The 22816-nt window shown below is 32.1% G+C and overlaps 2 protein-coding genes and 1 pseudogene across 5 annotated transcripts; 1 reads left to right on the forward strand and 2 right to left on the reverse strand.

Annotated features, from left to right (window-relative positions):
- Positions 1-1177: 1177 nt before the first annotated feature.
- LOC111292466 (uridylate kinase PUMPKIN, chloroplastic-like) lies at positions 1178-4933 on the reverse strand. Its single transcript, XM_022884868.2, has 7 exons — positions 4590-4933; positions 3337-3472; positions 3196-3249; positions 2572-2663; positions 2151-2377; positions 1641-1817; positions 1178-1500 (listed from the first exon to the last, which is right to left on the reverse strand). The coding sequence occupies exons 1-7, from the start codon at positions 4805-4807 to the stop codon at positions 1391-1393; spliced, it is 1014 nt and encodes a 337-aa protein (XP_022740603.2). The 5' UTR covers positions 4808-4933; the 3' UTR covers positions 1178-1390.
- Positions 4934-6826: 1893 nt separating this feature from the next.
- Positions 6827-7686, forward strand: LOC111292146 (TATA-box-binding protein 2 pseudogene; annotated as a pseudogene).
- Positions 7687-7788: 102 nt separating this feature from the next.
- LOC111292147 (uncharacterized) lies at positions 7789-13148 on the reverse strand. 4 transcript variants are annotated; one of them, XM_022884381.2, is made up of 8 exons: positions 12995-13148; positions 9930-11719; positions 9731-9821; positions 9442-9599; positions 9285-9336; positions 9072-9151; positions 8890-8983; positions 7789-8745 (listed from the first exon to the last, which is right to left on the reverse strand). In XM_022884381.2, the coding sequence occupies exons 2-8, from the start codon at positions 10869-10871 to the stop codon at positions 8201-8203; spliced, it is 1962 nt and encodes a 653-aa protein (XP_022740116.2). In that variant the 5' UTR covers positions 10872-11719; positions 12995-13148; the 3' UTR covers positions 7789-8200. The 4 variants fall into 4 exon arrangements, with proteins under 4 accessions (XP_022740116.2, XP_089622457.1, XP_089622456.1 ...); XM_089766331.1 differs by lacking the exon at positions 12995-13148 and adding an exon at positions 12274-12851; XM_089766330.1 differs by lacking the exon at positions 12995-13148 and adding an exon at positions 12291-12837.
- Positions 13149-22816: the final 9668 nt, after the last annotated feature.

Raw genomic sequence — 22816 nt, forward strand, 5'->3', positions numbered from 1 at the left:
AAAAAAAAAAATAGAAAAAAAATTAATCTCCAAATTCCAAGCATAGGCAGGCTTAGGAGGAATAATCAGGGTTAGCAAAATATATTGTTGATAAATTCCAATGTCATGGCAATAAATATCCTGCTGGTAGAAATTGAAACGAAATTTCGAGTTCAAATTTTGGGATGGACCACCATGAAAGTGTCTTTGGAGATGAAAAAGACTACTTCCATTTCTGTAATTAAAAATTATATGTACCAAAAAGAAGACAAACAAAAAAATTGCTCACAGGAAGCTGGGGAGGGCTCATGTTATTGACCAGAAAAGCATATATTTCATGCTGTGTCTGCGCTCGACAAAGAATAGTTAAAAACAAGATCGTGTTTGACCAAAATAGTTTTCCAAATAAGGCATCCCTAGAAATTCTGGTCAGAAATGTTGGGTTTCATTCAGCTATTTACCAATTGGAATCCGCAGCATAGAGCTCTGTCTTAGTCACCAAATTATCGAATTACAATCTGGTGGTCCAGTTCTCAATTCTCATGTCGGAGGATTCTTCCATTTTCCACAAAAGAATAACGCGCCTAACACTTTCTCTGACATAAATATAAATGGGAATGGCATTTGTGAAGAAGCGGGGTATAGCCACCGAAGAAATGGTGGTAATGGGATACAAGACCTTATCAAAAGATTCCGTTTCTAATTAAGAGGGGAAGGGACCACAAATGTCTGCTATTGAGTAATGGCTCTGTTAAGTAATAGTAAAGATTTGTATAAATTATACCTTTCTATCACCAATAAGTGGAACCAGGGAGTTCAAAACCTGCAGAACATTCAAATTGAGAACAAAATCAGAGTAAATTACAGCCAGCTTTTCATAGTTAAAATGTTTAGTCAAAGCAGCCAACATAGCGAAATCACCTGTAGTTTCATTAGCTACTTGGGCACCAATAAGCTCTAGTTGGTCATCTTGAAATCTCAGATCTCTTGCACATATAATTGTATTGATGATATAAGCAAAGAAATAACAATAAAAAATATAGTATTTTATCCCTTCTGTCCCTCACAACTGCTTACCACTAACATTAACGTTAATCTTAAAAACATGCATCAAAAGTCATTGAAGAATCACTTTTTTTATTGTGATTGCTACAATGTTCAAAGAAGACAACATTCCACATATTTATGCACAAAAATCTGCAATGATAATCAGTCAAAAGAGTGAATTGAATTTTATGCTTCATGTTTTCATCTTTGGTTTTTCAAATGCGAGCTCCAGGAAACTTCCTTTGCAAAAGCTTACATTATGCTTAAGCAATTAATTACCATCAAATACCTTCTTTTTCTCAAAAAGAAAAGCAAAAGTAGGAGAAGTCACTACACAGATAGGCGACTGCCCCAAGTATCTTCTTTATGTCCTTGCCACCATTGAGTTCCATGTTCCTCCAATCAATGTACCAACTTGCTCTCCCTTTATTGCTTTTGTGATGTTACCAGGTTTGTTTAAATTGAAGACAACAACTGCATTGAAAGAAAGACACTTAAACAAATTAACTCTTATTCCCTTTAGTTTTTTGCATTTGGCCAACTTACAAATTCCAAATATAGCCCACTTATAAGTCACGCTAGTAATAATACAGATTGCAGATGTTTAAACATACCAGGAATGTTATTTTCTTGGCACAGAGTAATGGCAGTCATGTCCATAACTGAGAGATCTTTCGAAGTCACCTCATGATAAGTTAGTGTATCATGAAGACGGGCATTTGGATTATGCCTAGGATCATCATCATAAACTCCATCAACATTTGTGGCTTTCAACACAACCTCTGCATTGACTGGGCCAACAAATAGAACATCTAATTTTATTCCAAACAATAGCATTATCTTGGCATTAAGAGAACATTTATTGCCAAAACTAAAGTTAAAAAAATTCCCATTTTAAGTTAAGATTTATTTCAACAAAAGTTACATGAGCCCAATTTTTTTGATAGTTACATTAGGGCAATTTTTTGCAAGATTCAGAGTATTTTCAAAATCTCATAAATGTGCCAAGTGACTTGTATATAAATAGTATTCTTAAAAAGTGTGGATGGCACAGATATATTTGCTCCCAACAATATATTCCATACTATGCCAGTATGCATTCTGACTGAAGAAAAATTACTTACTTTCTGCACAACGAAGGGCTGCAGCAGTGTCTGTGGTGAAGAATGGATTACCAGTTCCAGCAGCAAAAATGACAACCCTTCCTTTCTCCAAATGCCTTACAGCCCTTCTACGTATATATGGCTCTGCAACCTCTGACATACGAAATGCAGTCTGGACACGAGTTGGGATGCCAATACTCTCCATTGTTGCTTGAAGAAATATAGCATTCATTACAGTTGCTAACATTCTGGCAAAACAAATGCAGCAATAATACACATAAAAGAGAGAGAGAGAGAGAGAGAAGAGTTCCATAAAGTAGCTCAGGTCTAAGTACTTTCTGCAATAACTGTAAATGGTCTTTCAAAGAAATACAATCTCTGTAAAAACCAGAAAGACTTCTGAAACACAACAGAAAAACATAAAATAAAATAAAATATTTACCCAATGTAGTCAGCAGATGAACGGTCAAGACCACTAGATCCTGCCCAAGAGGATCCACGAAAAATATTACCCCCACCAACCACAATTGCAACCTGCAACAAATACCTAAAAAGATTTAGACATATAAAACAAATAAAAAAGGGTTGTTTCTAATCTCTTTCAGGTAGCAAGCTCTTCTGACAACCAGCTACTCTTTCTTGCTAAGCAACATCCTCCCAAATTTATTTTAATAATTTCATATGAAAGCATTTATCATGTAAGTTACAACTCCACGTAATTTCTAGACTGCTCAACTTCATTAACGAGTAAGATTAATGCCATTTTTATTCGTAGTTTGAATTGTTTATCCTACTCAAATTTCTTTTTGAGTCCCACCCAAATAAAGCAGATATCTTTGTTAGCAATCTCCAAGTAGCAATGCATTGTCTCCACCAAAATGTATGATCTCAGGATTTTAATGCAAAATTGACAAGTAATCAACAATTATACATGATATTGCAACAACACAACTGTTAAAACTGAGAAAAGGAAAAACTTAAGTGACAATAACCAGATTTAAAGAGGATTAGAGGAGAAAGAAAAAGTCATGAAGCATATATATGGAAGAAGGGGCTTCGGACTAGCCTCAATGCCTAGGCGAGTCACTGATGCAACCTCACTTGCAATTGCCATTGTAATCTGTATTCAAGCAGAAACTTCATACTTCATTTGTTATCAAGAAAACAAATATAATACACAAACTAAAACAATTATTCACATTACAACCTTTGGGTCAATGTTTTGAGAGTGATCTCCCGCAAGTGCTTCTCCGCTTACTTTAAGCAAAACCCTTTGCCATTTATAAGATGGTTTGTCATTCATTTGCATTCCAAAGGGACCCATAGATGACATGTGATTAGGCCTGTTAAAACAAGGTGGTTAACAATGTAATAACCAAGTGCTTTTAAGAATGTCGAAAAAAAAAAGAAAGCGGTGGGGAAGGTTGCAGAGACATTCAAGTAACTTTTCAACAAACCATGAGCAGGAGGTTAAAAAATAGAAAGAATTCCAAAATCTACTATAAAACTACAGCCACAGCCCAAATGTATGAATCAAGAATTTCAATTCAGTAACCTTGAAAATAGCAATGAGAAATTGAACTCTTAAGCATGAAAGATTATCATAGTATCCTCAATATACTGAAAAAAAAAAAACAAAGAAAAAGATAAGGAGAAATCAATAATTCTGATTCACTAACCAAAGAATCACCTAAGGAGGAAATCAGTGTCTCAAGTATTAAATATGAAGGAGGTTCCTAAAATGATTTCTTATGCACGTGAAAGCACCCATCCACAAAGCTCAACAGTGAGAACTATTCACCAAGTTAAATTCCACATCTCTCACGTACGCTTGCACTGCTAAGATGAGCACAAAGATATGTATGACACTGTAGGACATTGAATGAGTTTAACATACAACAAGGATTGTTTTGGACATCCAACTAATACAACATGACTCCAATTACTATTTTATTATACCCGAGAGCATAATTCGATTATTAGGATTTGGAATAAAAATGACAATAGACTCATCTTGTGCACAACTAAGTCCACCATAAATGCTAGTTTCCCTAGCAACAATAATTCCATATCACTTTTACATTAATCATAATAAGCTCAACTTTTTCTAGAAACTTTACCACTAAAAAAGGATTTGAACAAAAATGATAAATGTTGTCTAAAGAGCAAATCAATTTCCACTATACATGAAAATAGTCAGTTTCCACTGTCCACAGATATCCAATATAGAAGTGCAAGGATTTTCCTCATAACTCATGCCTACTTCTTATCAAGACAACACTAGAATGACCAACATAAGATAGAACATTTCATCAAATTCTAACCATACGACTACAAGAACCACACTGAGCATCAAAATTCAAAGACAAGACAAACTCCTACCACTTCACAGACACTTTCACAAACATCAAAAAGACGCAACAAAATATGAAATAAAGCAAGCCGGCCGATGAAACATACCTCAAGTTCATGGGGTCTGGGGAGGAACCCATGTCAGAAGAAGCCGAACAGTTGATAAGCAACCGTCTAAATGAGTTCTGCTTACTCATAATTAAGCTACCTTGATGATGGGTCTGTCCAAGAGTGGGACCCAAAAATGATGATGATGATGTTGATGATGAAGACGAAGAGATTGGACTAAAGGAAATGATGGGTAAAAAAGAAGTGGAGACTGCCATGGGAAAAACTGGGAATTTGATTACTACAAAAGAAACTGTAATTTGTTCGTTCAAATTGGTGCCGCCAAAAAGATAAGCTTTGGGCTATGCTCTGCTTTTCTTTCTATTCTCTCCTTTTCGTTTCTATTTTTCTTTAAATATTCTTTTCTTTCTTCTTGAGATACAGTAGAATAACTCTGCACAAGGCGGGCCAGGCTGGTGTGGGTATTGTATTGATAAGTTTGGTCCAATCCTATAATTTTGAGCCTCAAATTCTGCCATGACCCATATTGATTTGTAAAATCCATAGTTCAAATCCGTTCAGATTTTTTAAAAGAATAAAAATATATTATCTTACTGAGAAATTATTAAAAACATTGGTAATATAATTTTTTAATTTCATAAATAAGATTAATAATCATATTTTTTATGATGAATTTAAAGAATAAAAAAAATTAAAAAAATGAAACATGTGTTATCATATTAATTTCTCTTGTAACATTCTAAATTTATCAATAATGTATCAATATTTTTTTTATTTTTATCTAATTTTATATAAAATTTAAAATATGACTAATTTGACATGATTTATGATGATTTCAATGCAATATTATATATGTATGTATCTTTTATATGATAAAAATCATATAATATATAAATATAAATATAACATGTTTATTATATAATTGAAAACATGATCAAACTCAATCCTTAAATATCAGAATCAAGACTCACTCATTTTCTAAACAATCTCTTTTTTTTTTTCTTTCTTTCTTTTTCAATCCCATATTTTGGATTTTAAATTTTTATTCAAACTTGCTAAAATGAAAGTGACCTTTGTGTCAGAAAGTGACAGTGTCTTTCATAAAACATCTCATGGGAGCCTACACAAGCAATGGAGAAGTAATGGTGGTGACAAACGGGGGCAAATTCACGTAATCATTTTCACAAATTATTGTAAATCAATTTATTTGACTTGTTATATGATTGATACTAAGTTAATCAACATAATGAATTAATATTAATTGTACCAATATTTTTAAAAACAAAATAATTAGCATAACTATATTATTGATTCATTAATAAAACAATTCGTCTATTGCATTATATTTCAATTAATGTTAATAAAATTCAAATTAATCTTAATATTTTTAAGACTTGAAATCAATACATTAACTAACACTCTTCACTTAAATATTCAATAGCATGACCAAGTTATAACTTACAATTTATAAATATATTATAGAGTTATAAGTTTTCAAGTCAATGAAAATATATAAATTTTTCACTCTTAATTTTTTTTTATTTAAGTATTTAAATTTCTATATAATGATATTAAAATATCTATTAAATGAATCTAAATATAACAAACACAATATATATATATATATATATATCCTATCTATTTCATATGTAAAGACAGAGAGAATGATAGTAAAAGTTGATATTCAAGAGTATTTAAATTTAAAATAGTTATTGTTATAATTTAAATTTAATATTTGATGGCATAAATAATTTTTTTCTTATTTTTCCTCAATTTTGCATTAATTTCTTCTTTATATTCCTTTTCCTAAATTTATATATATATATATAATTATTTAAATGACTAATTTGTTATTATGGTTGAATTGGTTTTATAAAATTATATGAATAATAGATTTATTTTTTGATCTAAGAAAAATGAATTAAACGAAAAGAAAATCAAGAAAAGTTAGATTACATAATTTTTTAATTTTTATGTAAAATTTTAATATTTTATTTTTTTATAAACGAAGGTGAATTTTACTTTCAGAATAAAATTATGGAGACCATCGTCCGCTAGGACTTTGATTTCCTTTGGCTCCTCTCCTTTATATAAACGCCTTTTTCCTTCTTATCCAATAAACACTTCCGAACTTTCCTTCTTGAAAGAAAACTCGGAAAGCAAGAAAAGCCAGAAAGCTTAAATTCAAGATTAATTCAAGAAGAATCAGTGGCTTGACTCAGGTAGATACAGGGCTTTCAATTCTATGAAGTCTCCTCCCTATGTTGTATATGTTAATCTTTCTATGTTCTTACAGAACAGATAGTACTTTTCTATCTGTTTTCTTTGCAAATTCCTGGAAGAAGGAAAATCTCTGGAATCGAGTATTCAAGAAGAATTCAAACTCTCAGAGAGAAAGTACTTATGGGTTTCAAGATGGCTAATGATGGGTTACTAGAAAGTAACCAAGTTTCCGATCCTTCGGAGCAACCTATCCCTGTCCTTCAGAACATAGTTTCCACTGTGATGCATCCTGGATCTTAAGGCCATTGCCGTTCATGCTCGCAACGCTGAATACAACCCCAAAAGGTTTGCTGCTGTGATAATGAGGATCAAGCAACCAAAAACCACTGCACTCATATTTGCCTCTGGAAAGATTGTATGCACTGGTGCCAAAACCAAGGAAAGTTCCCATCTGGCTGCCCGGAAGTATGCTAAAATAGTCCAAAAGCTTGGTTTTGAGGTTAAGTTCAAGGATTTTAAGATTCAGAATATGGTTGCTTCCTGTAATATTACGGCTCCTATAAGTCTTGCACGCCTTGGGCATTCTCATTATGAGTTTTCTACATATGAGCCAGAGCTGTTTCCAGGGTTGATTTATCGGATGAGACAACCCAAAATTACTATGCTGATTTTCCCGTCCGGAAAGCTTGTTATTACTGGAGCAAAGACGGAAGCTGAAATTCAGAAAGCCTTTGCCAACATCTATCCAGTTCTCTTGTCTGTCAGGATCGACAAAAAAGACAAAAAATGAGTTATTGTTGGAGGAATATCCAGTCCAGTTTTCCTCCAAAATTAGGAGTCGTCATAGGACCTGGCTTCGATTAATTGGTGTAAGTTTTCTTTGAAGTGATGAACAATTAATTCTGATCCCCAAGAGGTCTATTATACGTATATGTGCATGTGTTTAGATTATGTATGCATATACATTTTACTATCAAATTAAACAAGACGAAATTCAGATTAGAGAAGGGTCATGGAAACTTGAAAACAAAGCGGCATGAAGCGTTAGTAATTCTATTTTTCTTTGAATTGCTACGTAGTTAAACTATTATTCACAAAGGAAAAACTCTTAAGACTATGAAAAATTTTATGAGCTGCCTAAATGAGAAGGGTTCGTACTTCTAAAATAAGCCTGATGACAAGGACATAATGTCAAACAATAATGACTCACAAAGCATGTCAAAAGAAAAGGACCTCTACTGAAATTTAAGAGGGGTAAAAGGGCTGAATATCAACAAGCTGACTGGGGAACATTTACATCTAAATAATTTGTTTCTTTGAAGTCTGCTGCTGCCTGAGCTTGCACAAGGGACAGTCCCAGATATAACGTAAGTTCACCAAAAAATTGAATGGCGTCAAGAACTCGTACAAACAGACTATGCAAACTCCTACAACCTAACAGGCAATCCATAGTTGTGGAATGTCCTGATTGTCCCATTCCATCCACCTGTAACAATCACGAGCCCCCATGTTTCTGGTAGGGTCGTGTGATAGTTGGCACTATTGTGACAGAGCTGCTGCTTGTCATATGTATAACATTCATCTTCCACAACTGTTGCATCCCACAAAGGAAGCTTTTCTTCAGGCCATGTGGCAGAACCCTTGCAGGACCCATCAATGGAGAACCAGTTACCAAGAGAGAATCGCTCTGAATCTCTGATCCAGGAAGCACCCCCTATTGGTGACTGAGCCCTGCAATCATTAATATCGGAGTGCCTCTGATCTACACCCTGGCCCAACCAAGGTATTGCAACAGACACATCTTGGCAGAAGAAGTGCTCGCAAGAACGAACAGATTTTGCATGTTTCGTTTTTTGGAGGCACAAGTCATTGTAGTTCCAGACATAAACATGACTGTCTTCTCCAACTGAAATTATATGTCTCCTGGTCCAAGTAAAAGATGCCGACATCTGACTTCCTGACTTTGGCAGTCCTGCAGTATTCAAGGAAAATATTAATTTATGAAAATTGCAACATAAGGATTTATATAACACACAATCTTAGCTTTTAGATTATGTTATCAGTACATGATTTTATCTGCCTCATTCCAAGGATTTATATAACACAGAATCCTTGCCTTTAAATTTATGAACAATATCCACCCCATCGAATATTCGGAGTTTGGAATCTTCAGAAGTTATCATAACTTTGGGTGGTTTATCCTGGGAGAACTGCAAGTTGGAATGAAACTGATTAGCAATGAATGAAAATAGTAGTGCAACCAACATACATATAGTACCAAAAGCTTCAGTGCAAAACCTGAATACTTGTGATTTTGTTGCCAGAGGTTTTCTTTCTGCCACGGATATGTATCTCTGCCTTCAAATTAACATCGCTGCCTATTGCACCCAAAAAAAAAACACTCAGTTAGATGAAAGGACATGAAGGTGCTGTGCCAGAAAAAGAAAAGGAATGACTGAACAACTACAATTAAACAGTAGAGTAGAACTCTAACTTGGAAGAAATTATTACCTGATGCTTCATAAAAGTGGCAAGTGCCTGTGATGGAACCAATGACAAATTCCTGCTAGAATAAAAGGAAATGAAATGATTACTATTGCTAAAAGTTATGAAATCCAAAACAATGATTTTAGCAGAAGAACATTGATTCAAGTATTCAGAACCACACCTTCGCATCTGGCCTGTAACATATAGCAGTTATAATGTCCCGCACATCTGCCCAATGAACAACTCGCTTCTCAGAGACTCCCCAGATTCTAACTTTTCCGTCTATAGAACCACTGATGAAGTAATTGTCATCAATGGGATTGAACTGAATGCACGTGACTGTTTCCATCCAAAAAATAAGCAAGGTCAGAATTTAGACTATAGCATTATGTATTTCAGAGAATAAGGGACTACAATATCAATAAAATCACAGAACAGGGGATGATGGGATCGAGTCCTTTCATAGTTACCATAGTTATTATGATGAAAAACGTTTAGACATTGATCGCAGCCAACTTGCCACAGACGAACAGTTTTATCCATGGAAGAAGAAACAAGAAACTGCAACCAAAAATTGATTCAGAATAACAAAAAACTAAAACAAAGGTCATAAAGAGGACTGAATTTAACTATATACTACACTGCTAGGTTTCATCAGGATTGACTCACATTTGTATTGGACCATGCAAGATCTAAAACATCACTGGCATGGCCATGAAACTCTTGAATAGGTGACTCCTCAATCTTAAAAATCTTATTAGGGATAACAACTGGTGAGTGGATCGACTTTTTTCTGCCAAGACCTGACTTTCCTTTACCCATCTTTCTAACCAAACCGCCCTCAGCCACGAAAGGCTTACTAGAGCCATCTGTTGATGTTACACGCCATATACGTACTACCCCATCTTCACCACCAGTTGCCAAATACTGACCATCTGAGCTAAACTTCATTGTCCAGATGAAACCCTTGTGAGCCTGTATTTCTTGTCCCATATAAAGTGCTGTAAACTCCATGTATCCTTTCTTGTTGGGCTGAACCATCATTCTGTTTGTTTTATGTACTTTGATACTTGGTTTTGATACCATAGATTCACGACTACTTTCTCCTCCTTTCCTAATGCTCAAAAACTGTTTCCACCATTTCGTGAATTTCTTCCCATTAACTTTAGCATTTTCGCATTCATCCAAGTATGCTTGAGCTTCCTTTTGAGTAGGAGAAAATATCTTGTTCTCAATCTTAAGATCTATGTTCTGTTCTAATTCTGATTCATTGACCAACAAATTTGGTTGACAAGGCATTTCCCTATGGCAACAAGCCATATATCCTTCGCCATTTTCAACAGATGAAAATAAAGAACTTGGGACATCACCACTGCACTCTGTGATCCTCTCCAAATCCTTTATCCTTGATGACTTTGCAAACTCAACCAGATCCATTCCATGCAAAAAATTTTCACGTCTTTCCTTCACACTTTGTGGCTCATTGATCCAAATTTCATACTCTAATTTCCCACCCTCCAATTCTTCTTTTGCTACAACTGGCTCTTCAACCAACAAGCAATCCGACGAGTCATAGAACACATCATTTTCTCCCTCATCAGAGCTCAGCATGTCTTGTACTTAAAACCAGTATTGCACATCAAAATTAACTCTAGTAATACTTCCTCTATGCAACCCAAGATCTTTCCTAGAACCGCTTTAATACCCTTCAAAGCCCCAATTCAAGGACCGAGTTTTGCTCTCTTGATTATGTTAAAAAATGGGCTTGGATTTGAGAACCAAGTAATTCAACAGAATATACAATTCCAAAACACTGGATGAATACGAGGAACCAACTTCTAATCCAGCAGACCACCAATAACAACCCTTGTTAGCATGTTCTAAAGCTTCAACATATATGGATCCCAATACAAGACTAATATTTAATAAATATATACGAAACCCGGAACCGGAAATGCTGGCAATAATCAAATAGTTAAAACCAAAGACCAATACTTGAATTGTTTCAAGATTTGTCCCTTGGTTTCCATGCAAAGCAAACAACAGAATTCAAAAACTATCACCGACCCCCCGTGATCATGGGTTGCTCAACACCTCAGAAGTCAATTCTCACACTTAAAGCACATTAATATTAAACCTGGCAAACCCCTAAAACTCTTCAAGGGTTCTGTATCAAATGTTACAGCAACCCCAGTGTGACAAGTGTAAACATAAAGAGAGAATCTGGCGTTGGAAGGGAAGGTACCAAGTCAAAGGACCAGCAAGAAAAAAAAAATCAATTCAAACCAGAAACCAAAACCAAATGGCTTATAGAGGGAGTGCTGTTTGCCTTGAGATCTGGGATTGGAAACGCACAAGCGACGAGAAGAAGCGGCGCAGCCCGTGAAGCAAGAAGCTAGAGTAGTGCTTTCTCTTGGCTTCTTGTTGGTAATGATGGTGATGATTATCTCTGCCAATACCTGTAACACCAAAAGTTAGCTAAAATTAATGGTAGAACCTGATAAAAATTATAAACTACCCAAATGCAGACAATTGAAAACTCTATAAAACCAATGAAGATTTTTTTTTTCTTTTGAATAAACCAATGAAAAGAACTTGAACATGAATAAGAACCTGAAAATTTGGAAACACTGGGTAGAGTTGGAAAAATAATACTAGTGGTGATAATAATGGGACTAAATGGTTCTTAGTACCCAACAGAGCAAATTTCACAAGAAAAAAATCTGACAATTCAGCTTTTAAATACTGAAAAGAAAAAAGTAGTGAAAAGGTTGTAGCATATATCATAGATTATTGGTGTAAAAAGTGTAGAATTTTATTTTGAAGATAGCACAATTGGTTCTCGGATATGATTAATTTTAGGCTTTATTTTGGGAGTTTCTAAAAGGCCAAGAGGGGGCATTAAATGATTGTGAGACACCAACAAACACTAGCAATAGGCTCGACTACAGCAACTTATTCAATTTAAGAGGAAAGAACAGTTAAATACTTGCAAGAGTCTAGAGTCTGTAACTGAGTTAGCAATGAAACCTCAATCGGTTTAACATATGGGCTGGTTTCTTTTTCAGCAAAACAACAACATACTTAAACTCCTAAACCAAAAAAAAAAAACTAACTCTCTCCATGTCTCTCTCTTGGGTTTGGTGTTGCAGCAGCTTATGTTGTGTTTTTATGAAGTTTGATAAAACTGGCAATGGGAAGAAGAGAGTAGCGTTGATATCTCAGTTTATCTGCTCTGAGTTTTGGGGTTTGTGTTGTTTCTATCTGTTAAATTTTTTTCTTTTTTCTTTCAGAGCAAAATTCTAGGTTTTGAGGCTGTTGTTGGAAAATAATCCAAAAGAGAAAATCATCAAATGAAAACGATGATGAAAAGGATTTCATCTTGAGATTTTTTATGTCATCATTGAATTTGACAAAAAAGAAGACCCTTTCTTTTGTTTCCATTTCTTCTCACACATAGCTTTCGGTTACTCGAAGCATCTCCCAAACCCAATCAAGTTTTGCCATTTTCGTTAACAAGAGTTTCAGACCGTATCTCTAGTGAGGCTCGTCTTTTTTTTCAGGTACCAAGTTTTCTGATAGAGAGAAAGTGGGATTGATTCTATCTAAGGAGTCAAAACAAAAACAAAGAAAGAAACTTTACTACCACGTGATCCCTCTTCAAAACAACAAAAGCAAGAAGAAAAAGAAAAGTGATTTCTCAGTCTCATAGTTGTTAGTTTTCATCTACTTACAAAGTCTAAGATTCTGATACCATCAAAGCTCCCAAGTCATTGCCTTTTTCTGGCTAAATTGAGTCTGGTTTTGGTTTGATTTGGTCTGGTCCGAGAAGCAAGTTAACAGAACTAAAAGGAGATAGAGGTAAACTAAGCTACGGGATCGTACGGTGTGACATTGAATACAAGAAAAAGATTTAAGAGAGAGATGATAAGATGTGTGATGGGGCATGGCCAGTTAGCAAAATCTTTTTTGGAAGCTTCCAAAACCAAGTGTCACTTTCTCCTCTTTAGTCATGACAACGGAGTTAAGTGAGACCACACCATTTTTCCTTTTCCACCCCATGATTTGATTTAGATTTATGGATTATGGTGAAGGGAAGACAGACCACCTTTGAGGCTTTTAATTATGTGACAAACAAATCCCTGATGAAAAGGATTTCGAAAATAACCTTACCTTAGGCTGCACTAGGGAAAAACATTGTTATATATTCGTCTTGAAAAAGTTGAAAATGCCATGAACAATAGAAGAAGAAAATTAAGGCAGCACCTTCCAATCATGTAACAAAAATGAGAGAGAATTAATAAAAAGACAACTAAGACCATGAATTGCAACCATATCTGGCAACAATGCATCTGCTCATTTCTGACAAACCAAATTATGATCCGCACGAGTTCTTATGGGTATTGGGGTGTGGAAGTGTGAGATCTAACCTCGAACACTCGTGTTAAGTTTTATAGCGATTATACTAAATGATCTGGCTAATAGTTTTTGCCAATATTAAAATATGATGGTAGTGGTCAGTGGATTAATAGCAAAATACAACAAACAGTGAATGCCAAAAGTAGATCAAGGGAAGAAAGAAAGCCATCCACATCTGATTGGTTATTTGTTTATTTCAGATCAATAATGACATAGACACCCAAACTTTCTCCTTTCTATCTCTATCTCATTGCTCCACTCTGTGTATTTGGATCTTATGTTTTCCTTTTAATAAAGAGGGAATCAAGACCTGGCTGTTCCTTTCTGATTGATTACTCTGCTTTGTAAAGCCTAATTTATATGATCTATTATTGTATCAGGACACATGCCAGCTCTCACTCCACAGAATTCAGGGTTGGCCTTTTCCTGCTACAAAAAGATTAACATCATCCACAACCACATTTGGAAAAAATTGGACTGTGGGAGTATCTATCTTCTTACACTTTCAATGGCTAAAAACATTCACGAAAATCTTGTACAACTCTGTTTAAAACGTATTTTCAATAAATTAGAAATGTGTAGAAATTAAGAAAGAAATACCTCCAATATTCATTAATGAACAAGAAAAGGCAAAAGACCTATGGTAATAAAAGCACACAATATTGCCCAGTTATTCTGTGTAATTGTATGTTAGCAGTACTATATATAAAATTCAAGATTTTATTGTCACCTCAAGCTTAGTGCCGGGAAACTTGGAGAGAAAATGAAGAAATCCCAAACTCTAAAGCTGATTGGCAGTACCAAGGCAAATAGGAGGATGTTGCGTTATCCATTATCTACCTTATATTATGTACTCTTACCTATATATACCTATTGAAGCAATCAGTAATCATTTTCCTGCTACAGTTAGGAGGACTTCTCACTCTAAATAATACTATATAGTAATGCATGAGGCTCTTATTGATCCACATTTCTCCAAAATCTAAATTTTAAAAAAGCAGATATATTCCTCTAAAATCATATGGCTTGTGAAATGCCAACCAAATATAAAGACAACCCAAAGTTTCCAACTTTCTCGCCAACGGGTAACAGACATGAAAAACGAAAAAGAAAGCTGTCATTTTGGCTGGACATTCTTTTTCAACAAATTGAAGACCAAGGGCTTTGTCCTCCATGAATACATGTGGCAACAACACCATCTTTCAATTATTTTTGGTTTTGTCATTTCCAAGTAATAGTGCCTTGATGATTAATTGCCTTCTTTCATGCATATCACATCTTCACAATTGCTTCTTTGTAGTGCTTCATTTAACTCATAGCTTAATAGCGGAGCTTGTCAAACTGTTCACAACATCTTAAGTTTGTCCAAGCAAACAAATCCATGAAAGAGAAATCATAGCTTTCACAGTTCTAAATGTATATATGTATTGCTATCCGGTGACAGACTGTCCTCAACCGGAAGAACAAGAATAGAAACACAACTAAATTTCTATGAAATGAATGATTGAGAGGTCTATGGCCAGCTAATTCATTTCGTAAAACCCAAATGAAATTTTTATGTACAAAATGAAAAATGAATGTTCTCCATGGTAAAGAAAAATATAACGTTGTAACTGGAAAAGTTGAACAAAATCAGACAGATTGCAGTAAAGACTAACCTCAAACAACAATGGCTGAGTTCACAAGTGCAAAGCTGAGCTTAAAATGAAGGTGGATTCCCCACAATGAAAGTGCTTAACTTATATAATGAATGAATGTGTTGTTTGCCAATCAAATTCTAGTGTTCTCAGTGACAAAGTGTATGTATGTATTTGTGCGTGTGTGTGTGTGTATATATATAGTATGGAACATTTGAAGGCGTATATATTATATGCATACTATTATAATTAAGCCAATTTTAACCACCTAAGCTTGGGCTAGGCCCTTGTTGTTAGGGGCATATCTCCGCTCAATCTTCTCTCGATTTCCTCTCATTTAAAACCAAAAGGCGCATGCTTATTTTTATAATCCCAATTTTTTAATCTTAATCATTTCATTACTAAACAACATTCACGACATCTTGCACTCAAGCTCTTATCAACTGCCAAATTGTTGCTCTTAACCATCTCCTTTTCAGTTTGCTGTCTTGAATTTTTGCAAAACATTTAAGTTTCCTGCAAACTTATGTTTTTTTCTTTCTTCTTTCTTTTCATTACGAAATGTCTTAGAATCTTTCAAGGTTGTTCATGAAAGATTTTTTTGATTTTGCAACTTTTATATCTTTTAAATCTAAGAGCTTTAATTTACAAAAAATTGGAGAAGATCTTTATTAATGAGTATTCTAAGGGTACTTTTTAAACTTTCTTGTCAAAAAATTTGCAAATTTATTTATACAAAATATTTGTATAAATAATTATATACAGATAAGTGTGGTAACGTTTGAAAATGTAGGAATTTTTAAGCACTAATTTTCAACTAAATGTACAAAATTTGCTTTGGTTTTGTGATTTGCATTTTATTAATAAATTGATATCGCATGTGTGTACAAATCTAAAAAAAGCTTGACAGCAATCTTTGCCATAAAAGCATATCAGCCTCTTCAGTTATTGAGGACATATCTCCACAAAATCTTCTATTGATAATTTCTAATTCCTTGAAAACTACAAAGGAAAAAGGTTTGTTTTGTCTCTATTGAAATATCTCCGCAAAATCTTCTTTTGATAATTTCCAATTGCTTGAAAACTACGAAGGAAAAAGGTGTTTCTTGTCTCTATTGCAAGTGAGTTTTTTATTCGGTTTACGAAAGAATTTTTTTATTATTATTATAAAAGTTGAAATCAAGTGTTTGATGTTTAAAATTTTATAACTTTTAATTTATGTATGAAATTAATTTGAATTTTTAAACCAAATTATAAATTAAAATTTCTCAAAAAAATGCTGAAGTTTAATAACAACCATGCATCTGCTTGCATTGCATGCCTTTGAGCTTTTCAACTTTCAAGGTGGTCCATTGACAGCCCTTTCCTCTGATTTTCCTTTTGAATTTGCTTCACTGGCATTTAGTCTATTGGTAGGAGATGTCGTTGATGATCCATTTGATTGATGAGAAGATTAATTTTAATTAGCATATGATTAGATTAGAAGGAGAGTTCTCTCGATCGAGAGATATGAATATCATGCAGCAATTAGTTAAATAATTATAGAGATAGGTAATCAAAGGCAATATCAGTAGGAGCATGTGATCGTATATTTAGCCTACCCACTTTATGATTTTCCTTTAAACTTTGCATAACTGCACATCATATCTTCTTTATTTTTAACTTATATTACATTATCCTCATATATATTTGTCAGATATATATATATATATATATATTCAGATTCAAATACTTTCAAAAGCATTCAATACTCCATTACTAGATTCATCAATCCTTCTTTTTTTTTTTTTTTTTCTTTTGAACATCAATGGAGTCTCTAAGTAAGATCAACTTAAATTTTAGAGACAGAAAAAAGAAGTTGTTCAAGTAAGATGACCAAAACATTACCATCAAAATGATTGTTTCTTTCAACTTCCGATTGTCACTATATAAATGAATAACAATGTTATAAATACTTAAGCATTATTTTTTATCAACAGTATCAGAATGTCAAATCCTTCAACATTTTCTTCTGAAAATATGATCATGTCGTAATATAGGTAGGCAATTGTGGTCAAGAGAATAGAAATTTCTCAGTGCTCCAACTTCACTCGAATTAATTCATATCTACCTTCTGCTTAATTCTTTGCATTTTCAATCATATGCTATAAAATGCCAAAAGAAAAAAAGAAAAAAATGTAAGGCAGTAGAAGCATCAAAGTGTATATCACTATTTTATCCAACAATAATATATATGGTGTTTTTCCATTGTACGAAAGACTTTTCAAACACTTATCTTAGGTATGCAAATTATGTGGCCTTAACATTTTGGACAAGGTGGAAAAGGCACTGATGTACAGGAAAAGTAACTATATATAAATTATCGATGTTGACGTTCTACCAGTGGTTGCATGGCATGTTCCCAAAGAAAAGGATACGATGCCAACTCTTAAAATTTTCATTGACCGGCCATTTTGTGTGTAAACAATGTTAATGGAGTTGGCATGGAACACGTTGCCTTCTTGTGTTTCTCTCATGGCACGATTGCCAAAAGGAAGTGTTTCAAATTTTAAATGTGTTTAGTGCTTCTTTTTTTTATTTGCATTGCAGTAAGCAGAGGGTTTTGCAAGTTAGGGATTGACTTCAAATGTGCTTTTCGAATGGCGATGCTCATGAATTCAACAAATTTCTCCCCATTTTCATGCAATAATATTGCAATTCATATATAGGAAAATCATACATACATCTTGAAAGTGGAGTACTGGGGTTGAACCTAACTATTAATTAGCCTTGAGCTTCAGACATTTAAGTGATCTTGTGAAATGTATTAGAAATTAAGTAAAGGAAAATGAAATAATAATGGAGATCAAGAACAGAAACCGAAGAAGATGACACTATATATCTTGCTTTGCTTATATACGTTGATATATGCTCCTAAAAATTAGGCAAGCTTTCAATTAAGATTTAAGACCGCCCATTGTTTCAAAAGAAAAAAAAAAAAAAAAAAAAAAAAAAAAAAAAAGCTGCCTACAATTGCTATTAGCCGAGAACATATAATTTATAATTATTATAATACATTTAATTAATAACAATTCAAAATTATGTGAAATTCATTAAAATTTTATATGAAATTTACATTTATAAGTAATAAACTCTTATATAAATTTTTATTTTAATTAAACAATTACAATATTATAGTAAAAAGAATTATTCGTGATATATTCCCCTATTAACTTGCTTGGTCAAGCCTTCGAGGAGAAGCTAGGCTTCACATCTTTTTCTATGAAGGAGAATGACAAAATGAAGATTGCATGCATTTAATTAAGTTAACTTGATATTAAGTAAAGCCAGCCCAACTTATGTATTGTATGGACCATTGATCATGTAACTATCAAATTAAACTGTTAAAATGCAAAGAAATCTTAAAATTTTTGCAATTTCTAAATCTTAGAATCTTATTGATAAGTATATAATCTTCTTAGCAATCAACAAGATAGATTTTGCAAACCACGGGTAAGAGAAACATTAAATTTACTTGTTATAAATCTACTATAGTTCAAGTGTTTAGTCTCTAATATTAAAACCACAATAAGGACGAAAAAACTTTCATTAAGATTGGTTTTAGTGAGTTTTATTGTTTGCAATTAACTAAGAGTTTTATTTAAAACTAAATTATAACCCATGCAAGAAATAATTTTACTTATTTAATATGAATATATATAAATTAGTTTCTTTTTAAATTATATTCAAGTCTTTAAAACTCATAACATATATAAAATTATATATATTGACTTGTCATTAAAAAATAAACTTTCTAAAAACAATAAGAAAAAAATTATGTCTTTCCTTTTTATGTTTTTGTTTATAATAATATTTATACACTTGTAAGATTATATCAAATAAAAATAAATTATGCCTTTCTTAAGAAAATAAAAATATATATTATTAAATGATAAATTAAATAATAAAAGAAGTATTAACATACTTTTGCATTAGTAATTTTGACTAAATTATTATGCAAAATATGAAAAATATTAGAAAATATATGGAAAAAGAAAATTTAAATTGAAAAAAATATTATTTTTCATAAAAATGAAACTATAATAACAATAAAATATATCTTGAAAAAAAGTTATAAACACCAAAAAAAAAAAACAAATTGCAATATTAATACAATATTCCTTGAAAAAAGGTTACTGAAAAAATTAAAAAATTGATATATAACAAATTATATTTGTAGTCTTAAATTTTTAGAAGAATTTTTTAATGGTAATTAGGATTAAATAGATAATTTTAAATTAATTTTTAAATTTTAAAATGGATATAATAAGTGATAAAAATAATATTAAATTTTTTGCATTTATTTGAACTATATAGTTGATAATTAAAGTTCAAATTGATATAATGGTTTTGATGATCTTAATATTTAAAAATTTATGATGAAAATTTTTTGAAATTTCAAAATATTACATAAAATTACTTGAATTTTTAATGTCTTACATAAATTTTTTAAAAAGATAATTTTTTAAATTAAGATAAAAAAAATATTGTTGAAAGATTTGGATAAATTTAATCTTTATAATTTTTAAATATGTTTGAAAGATTTTGATAATTAAATAATTTTTTAAATAAGGTTATTTGGTAAACAGCTAAAATTACTTATTAAAAAAAATACATATTTCATATTTTTTATTTTAAAAATATATTTCTAAATTGATTTGATTTCAATTATAATTTAAATAATTTTGATATTTGAATAAATTTAAAATTATCTAATTTGTAATTAAAATAAACTATCTTATTTTTAAAAAAAAATCTTATGTATCATTTAAGAGAATTGTCCATATAAAAACTCGTGTGATAAATTTATTTATGTATGTTATTATATAATACATATATATTAGATTTCAAATTTTTTTTATACATACGGGAGGTACAATCCTCCACAGAAAGTAATAACAATTTGTTTTGTTAATTTGAAATCTCTTTAATTGTTAAAATTATAGGGTTTTTTTTTTTTTTTTGGGTTAAAGACCTCATTAATTAAAATATATAAAGGTACCCATATATGCCCAAAAGATTAACATCCATCCATGTACGTATTTTGAGAAAGATTAAATTACAATGATTTTAAGAAATTTCTACTTAAGTGGAACAAACAATTAAAGATGTCCAAAGTGAAAATTTTTTAGACTACTCCGCCTACAACTGATTAATTTTAAGTTAATACTTTAATTTAACTTCATATTTCCATCATTTTACCACCCTAATATGTAAATTATTTTGAAACTACAAACTCATATTGATGTAAGAATGTTTGAGCTCAACACAAGCCAACTGAGTGGCCAATTAAAGAAGCCTGATCGGCTAATCCACTCAAAGGCATGTTGGCACATAAGTCATGGGCTATTAATTAAGGAATAAAATAAATATGTGAACAAGCTTAAGATTTCAGTATGCAATCTTACTTTGGATTTCAGCCTTTGGGCCAATTAATTCAAGCCTCAAAACATTTTAGAAATAGGGGAACTGTTAACCATTAATCAAATATATCTATTGATTTCATATGCTTAAAATCTAATCAAACTTGAAAAAAAAAAATCCTAGAAGAATTTCACAATCACATCCATATTGACACTTTTGTCCATGATATAGGAGGTTTGGGTTTTTTTTTTTTTTGCTTCCATGATATAATGTTGCAGAAATCAATTGAATTCAAGACAAAGGAGATAAGATTAAGCCAAATTATCAAAGGTGACAAAAACAACTGTACTCTTTTGTTTTGATTTGCCACCATTCATAATTTGGGCAAAGGCCTCTGAAAAGGACAAGAGAAAAGGGTTTGAATTGAAGACATAATAATTAATGTTATAATTGTGGTTACACGACATCAAATGTAGCAGGCTTTTGTCTAATCGAATGATGATGTTTCGTTTTTGGTCAACTTAATTACGTAATGAATGTCTCTTCAAAGTGGATTCTGTGGTAATCTTTGAAGAAAAGAAAGGAAGAGAATATGAAATATGGGTGAGAGAGTGGTGGAGGTGGTGGTGGGGTGCATACTCTGCCACTGCCCCCTGCCATTCACATTGGATAACCAGTCATTTCACACTCAAGCACCTTATTCCGCTACTTTAATTTCCATCACAAAGATTACGCACCAGTAATTAAATACATATATACTATACATATCCAAGGAATAATTCATAATTTTTGTGCATTTTGAATAGAAAAAAATGCATTATTAATTTCCAAATGGACAAGTCATAAGTTGAGGTTGGAAATTCCGACAGCTTACGAATTTTGGAAATCGAATCTATTATTGAGAGAAAAGAGTAAAATTTATAGATAAGAAAGAGTTATCCTATGATTTTAAAACTAAATCTTTTTTTTTAAGGGTTAAATGATGGAAAATGGCTACCATCTATATATATTTTATGGTTGAATGAAGTGTATTATGATAAGACTATTGTGGCTTTCTCTCTCTGTGTTGGAGAAGAGAGAAAACATACAAGAACTAAAAACAAAAACAGAGACATTAATTAAACCATGTAGCAATCGTCAGGCTGTGGTTACTTTTTACTCCTCTACTTAGCTGATCATTTTTTTTTTTTTTTTAAGCCCAACCCCTCTGCCATCAACTTCAAAATGTCATCCACCAGGGAGGAAATGCTGCATTTTGCGTTTTCCTTACTTTCACTAAATTAAAACTAACAATTTGCACTAAAACCCATCAAACCATTTCCCACGTGAGAAAGTTCAAACGCATGAGTGTAGTTTGTATAAAATTTTGTGTTAATTTATTTATATGAGTTTAATTTTATCATTAAAAAAACAAAATAGTTAAAAAATAAATAACATGATTTAAGTATTTGCACAAGCCGTTAATAATAGATCTATTGAAGGTAATATCTGGGTGCTTAGATAAGTGGGGTTTACGACTCATAAAAGACAGACTTTTCAAATAAAAAATTTTGAATGTGTGAATATAGTTTACACGGAGTTTCGTATTAATGCAAATTAATCAATTTTAGATTAATGATGTATTTTATTATTAAAAAAATATTAATTTAATTTTTTTATCCATGGATTGAGAAATAGGGATAAAAAAATGATAGGATCAAACTTTTTACACTATATGTTTTCTTTTTAATTTTCTTAATTATTAAATCAAAAAGTGAAAACAAACATTTATTTAATTTCATTGCTTTCACTCTTTTGATTATCAACCAAGAAAGGTCCAATGAATCTGAAATATAGCCCCTACTATGACTCTGAAATTGCAAATATATACTAACAAATATAAGAAACGAAATTTTAAAATTTTAAAAATTATATAGAGAATGAGAACCCCAAAAGAAAAAGGTAAAAGGCCCTTCTAGTGCTGGGGGAACCCAAGCCATCCCCTCCCAACTTTAGATAGGCATGTTGCAGCCAATCCCCAAGCTTTTCAAAACCCAAATCCAATACAAAACAAGCACCCATTGTTTATATTTCTTTGGTTGTAAATTGTAATTAAGA

This window comes from Durio zibethinus, chromosome 10, assembly GCF_047325235.1.
Source record: "Durio zibethinus cultivar Kanyao isolate XHJ-2024 chromosome 10, ASM4732523v1, whole genome shotgun sequence".
Taxonomy (NCBI): Eukaryota; Viridiplantae; Streptophyta; class Magnoliopsida; order Malvales; family Malvaceae; genus Durio; species Durio zibethinus.

Coding starts and splice junctions, on each gene's coding strand:
- LOC111292466 (XM_022884868.2), bottom strand. CDS start 4,807: ATGGCAGTCTCCACTTCTTTTTTACCCATCATTTCCTTTAGTCCAATC. Junction 3,473..4,589: donor CCAGACCCCATGAACTTGAG/GTATGTTTCATC, acceptor TTGTTTTAACAG/GCCTAATCACATGTCATCTA. Junction 2,378..2,571: donor TCATCTGCTGACTACATTGG/GTAAATATTTTA, acceptor TTGTTTTGCCAG/AATGTTAGCAACTGTAATGA.
- LOC111292147 (XM_022884381.2), bottom strand. CDS start 10,871: ATGCTGAGCTCTGATGAGGGAGAAAATGATGTGTTCTATGACTCGTCG. Junction 9,600..9,730: donor TTTTCATCATAATAACTATG/GTAACTATGAAA, acceptor GGATGGAAACAG/TCACGTGCATTCAGTTCAAT. Junction 8,746..8,889: donor TATTGTTCATAAATTTAAAG/GCAAGGATTCTG, acceptor TGAATACTGCAG/GACTGCCAAAGTCAGGAAGT.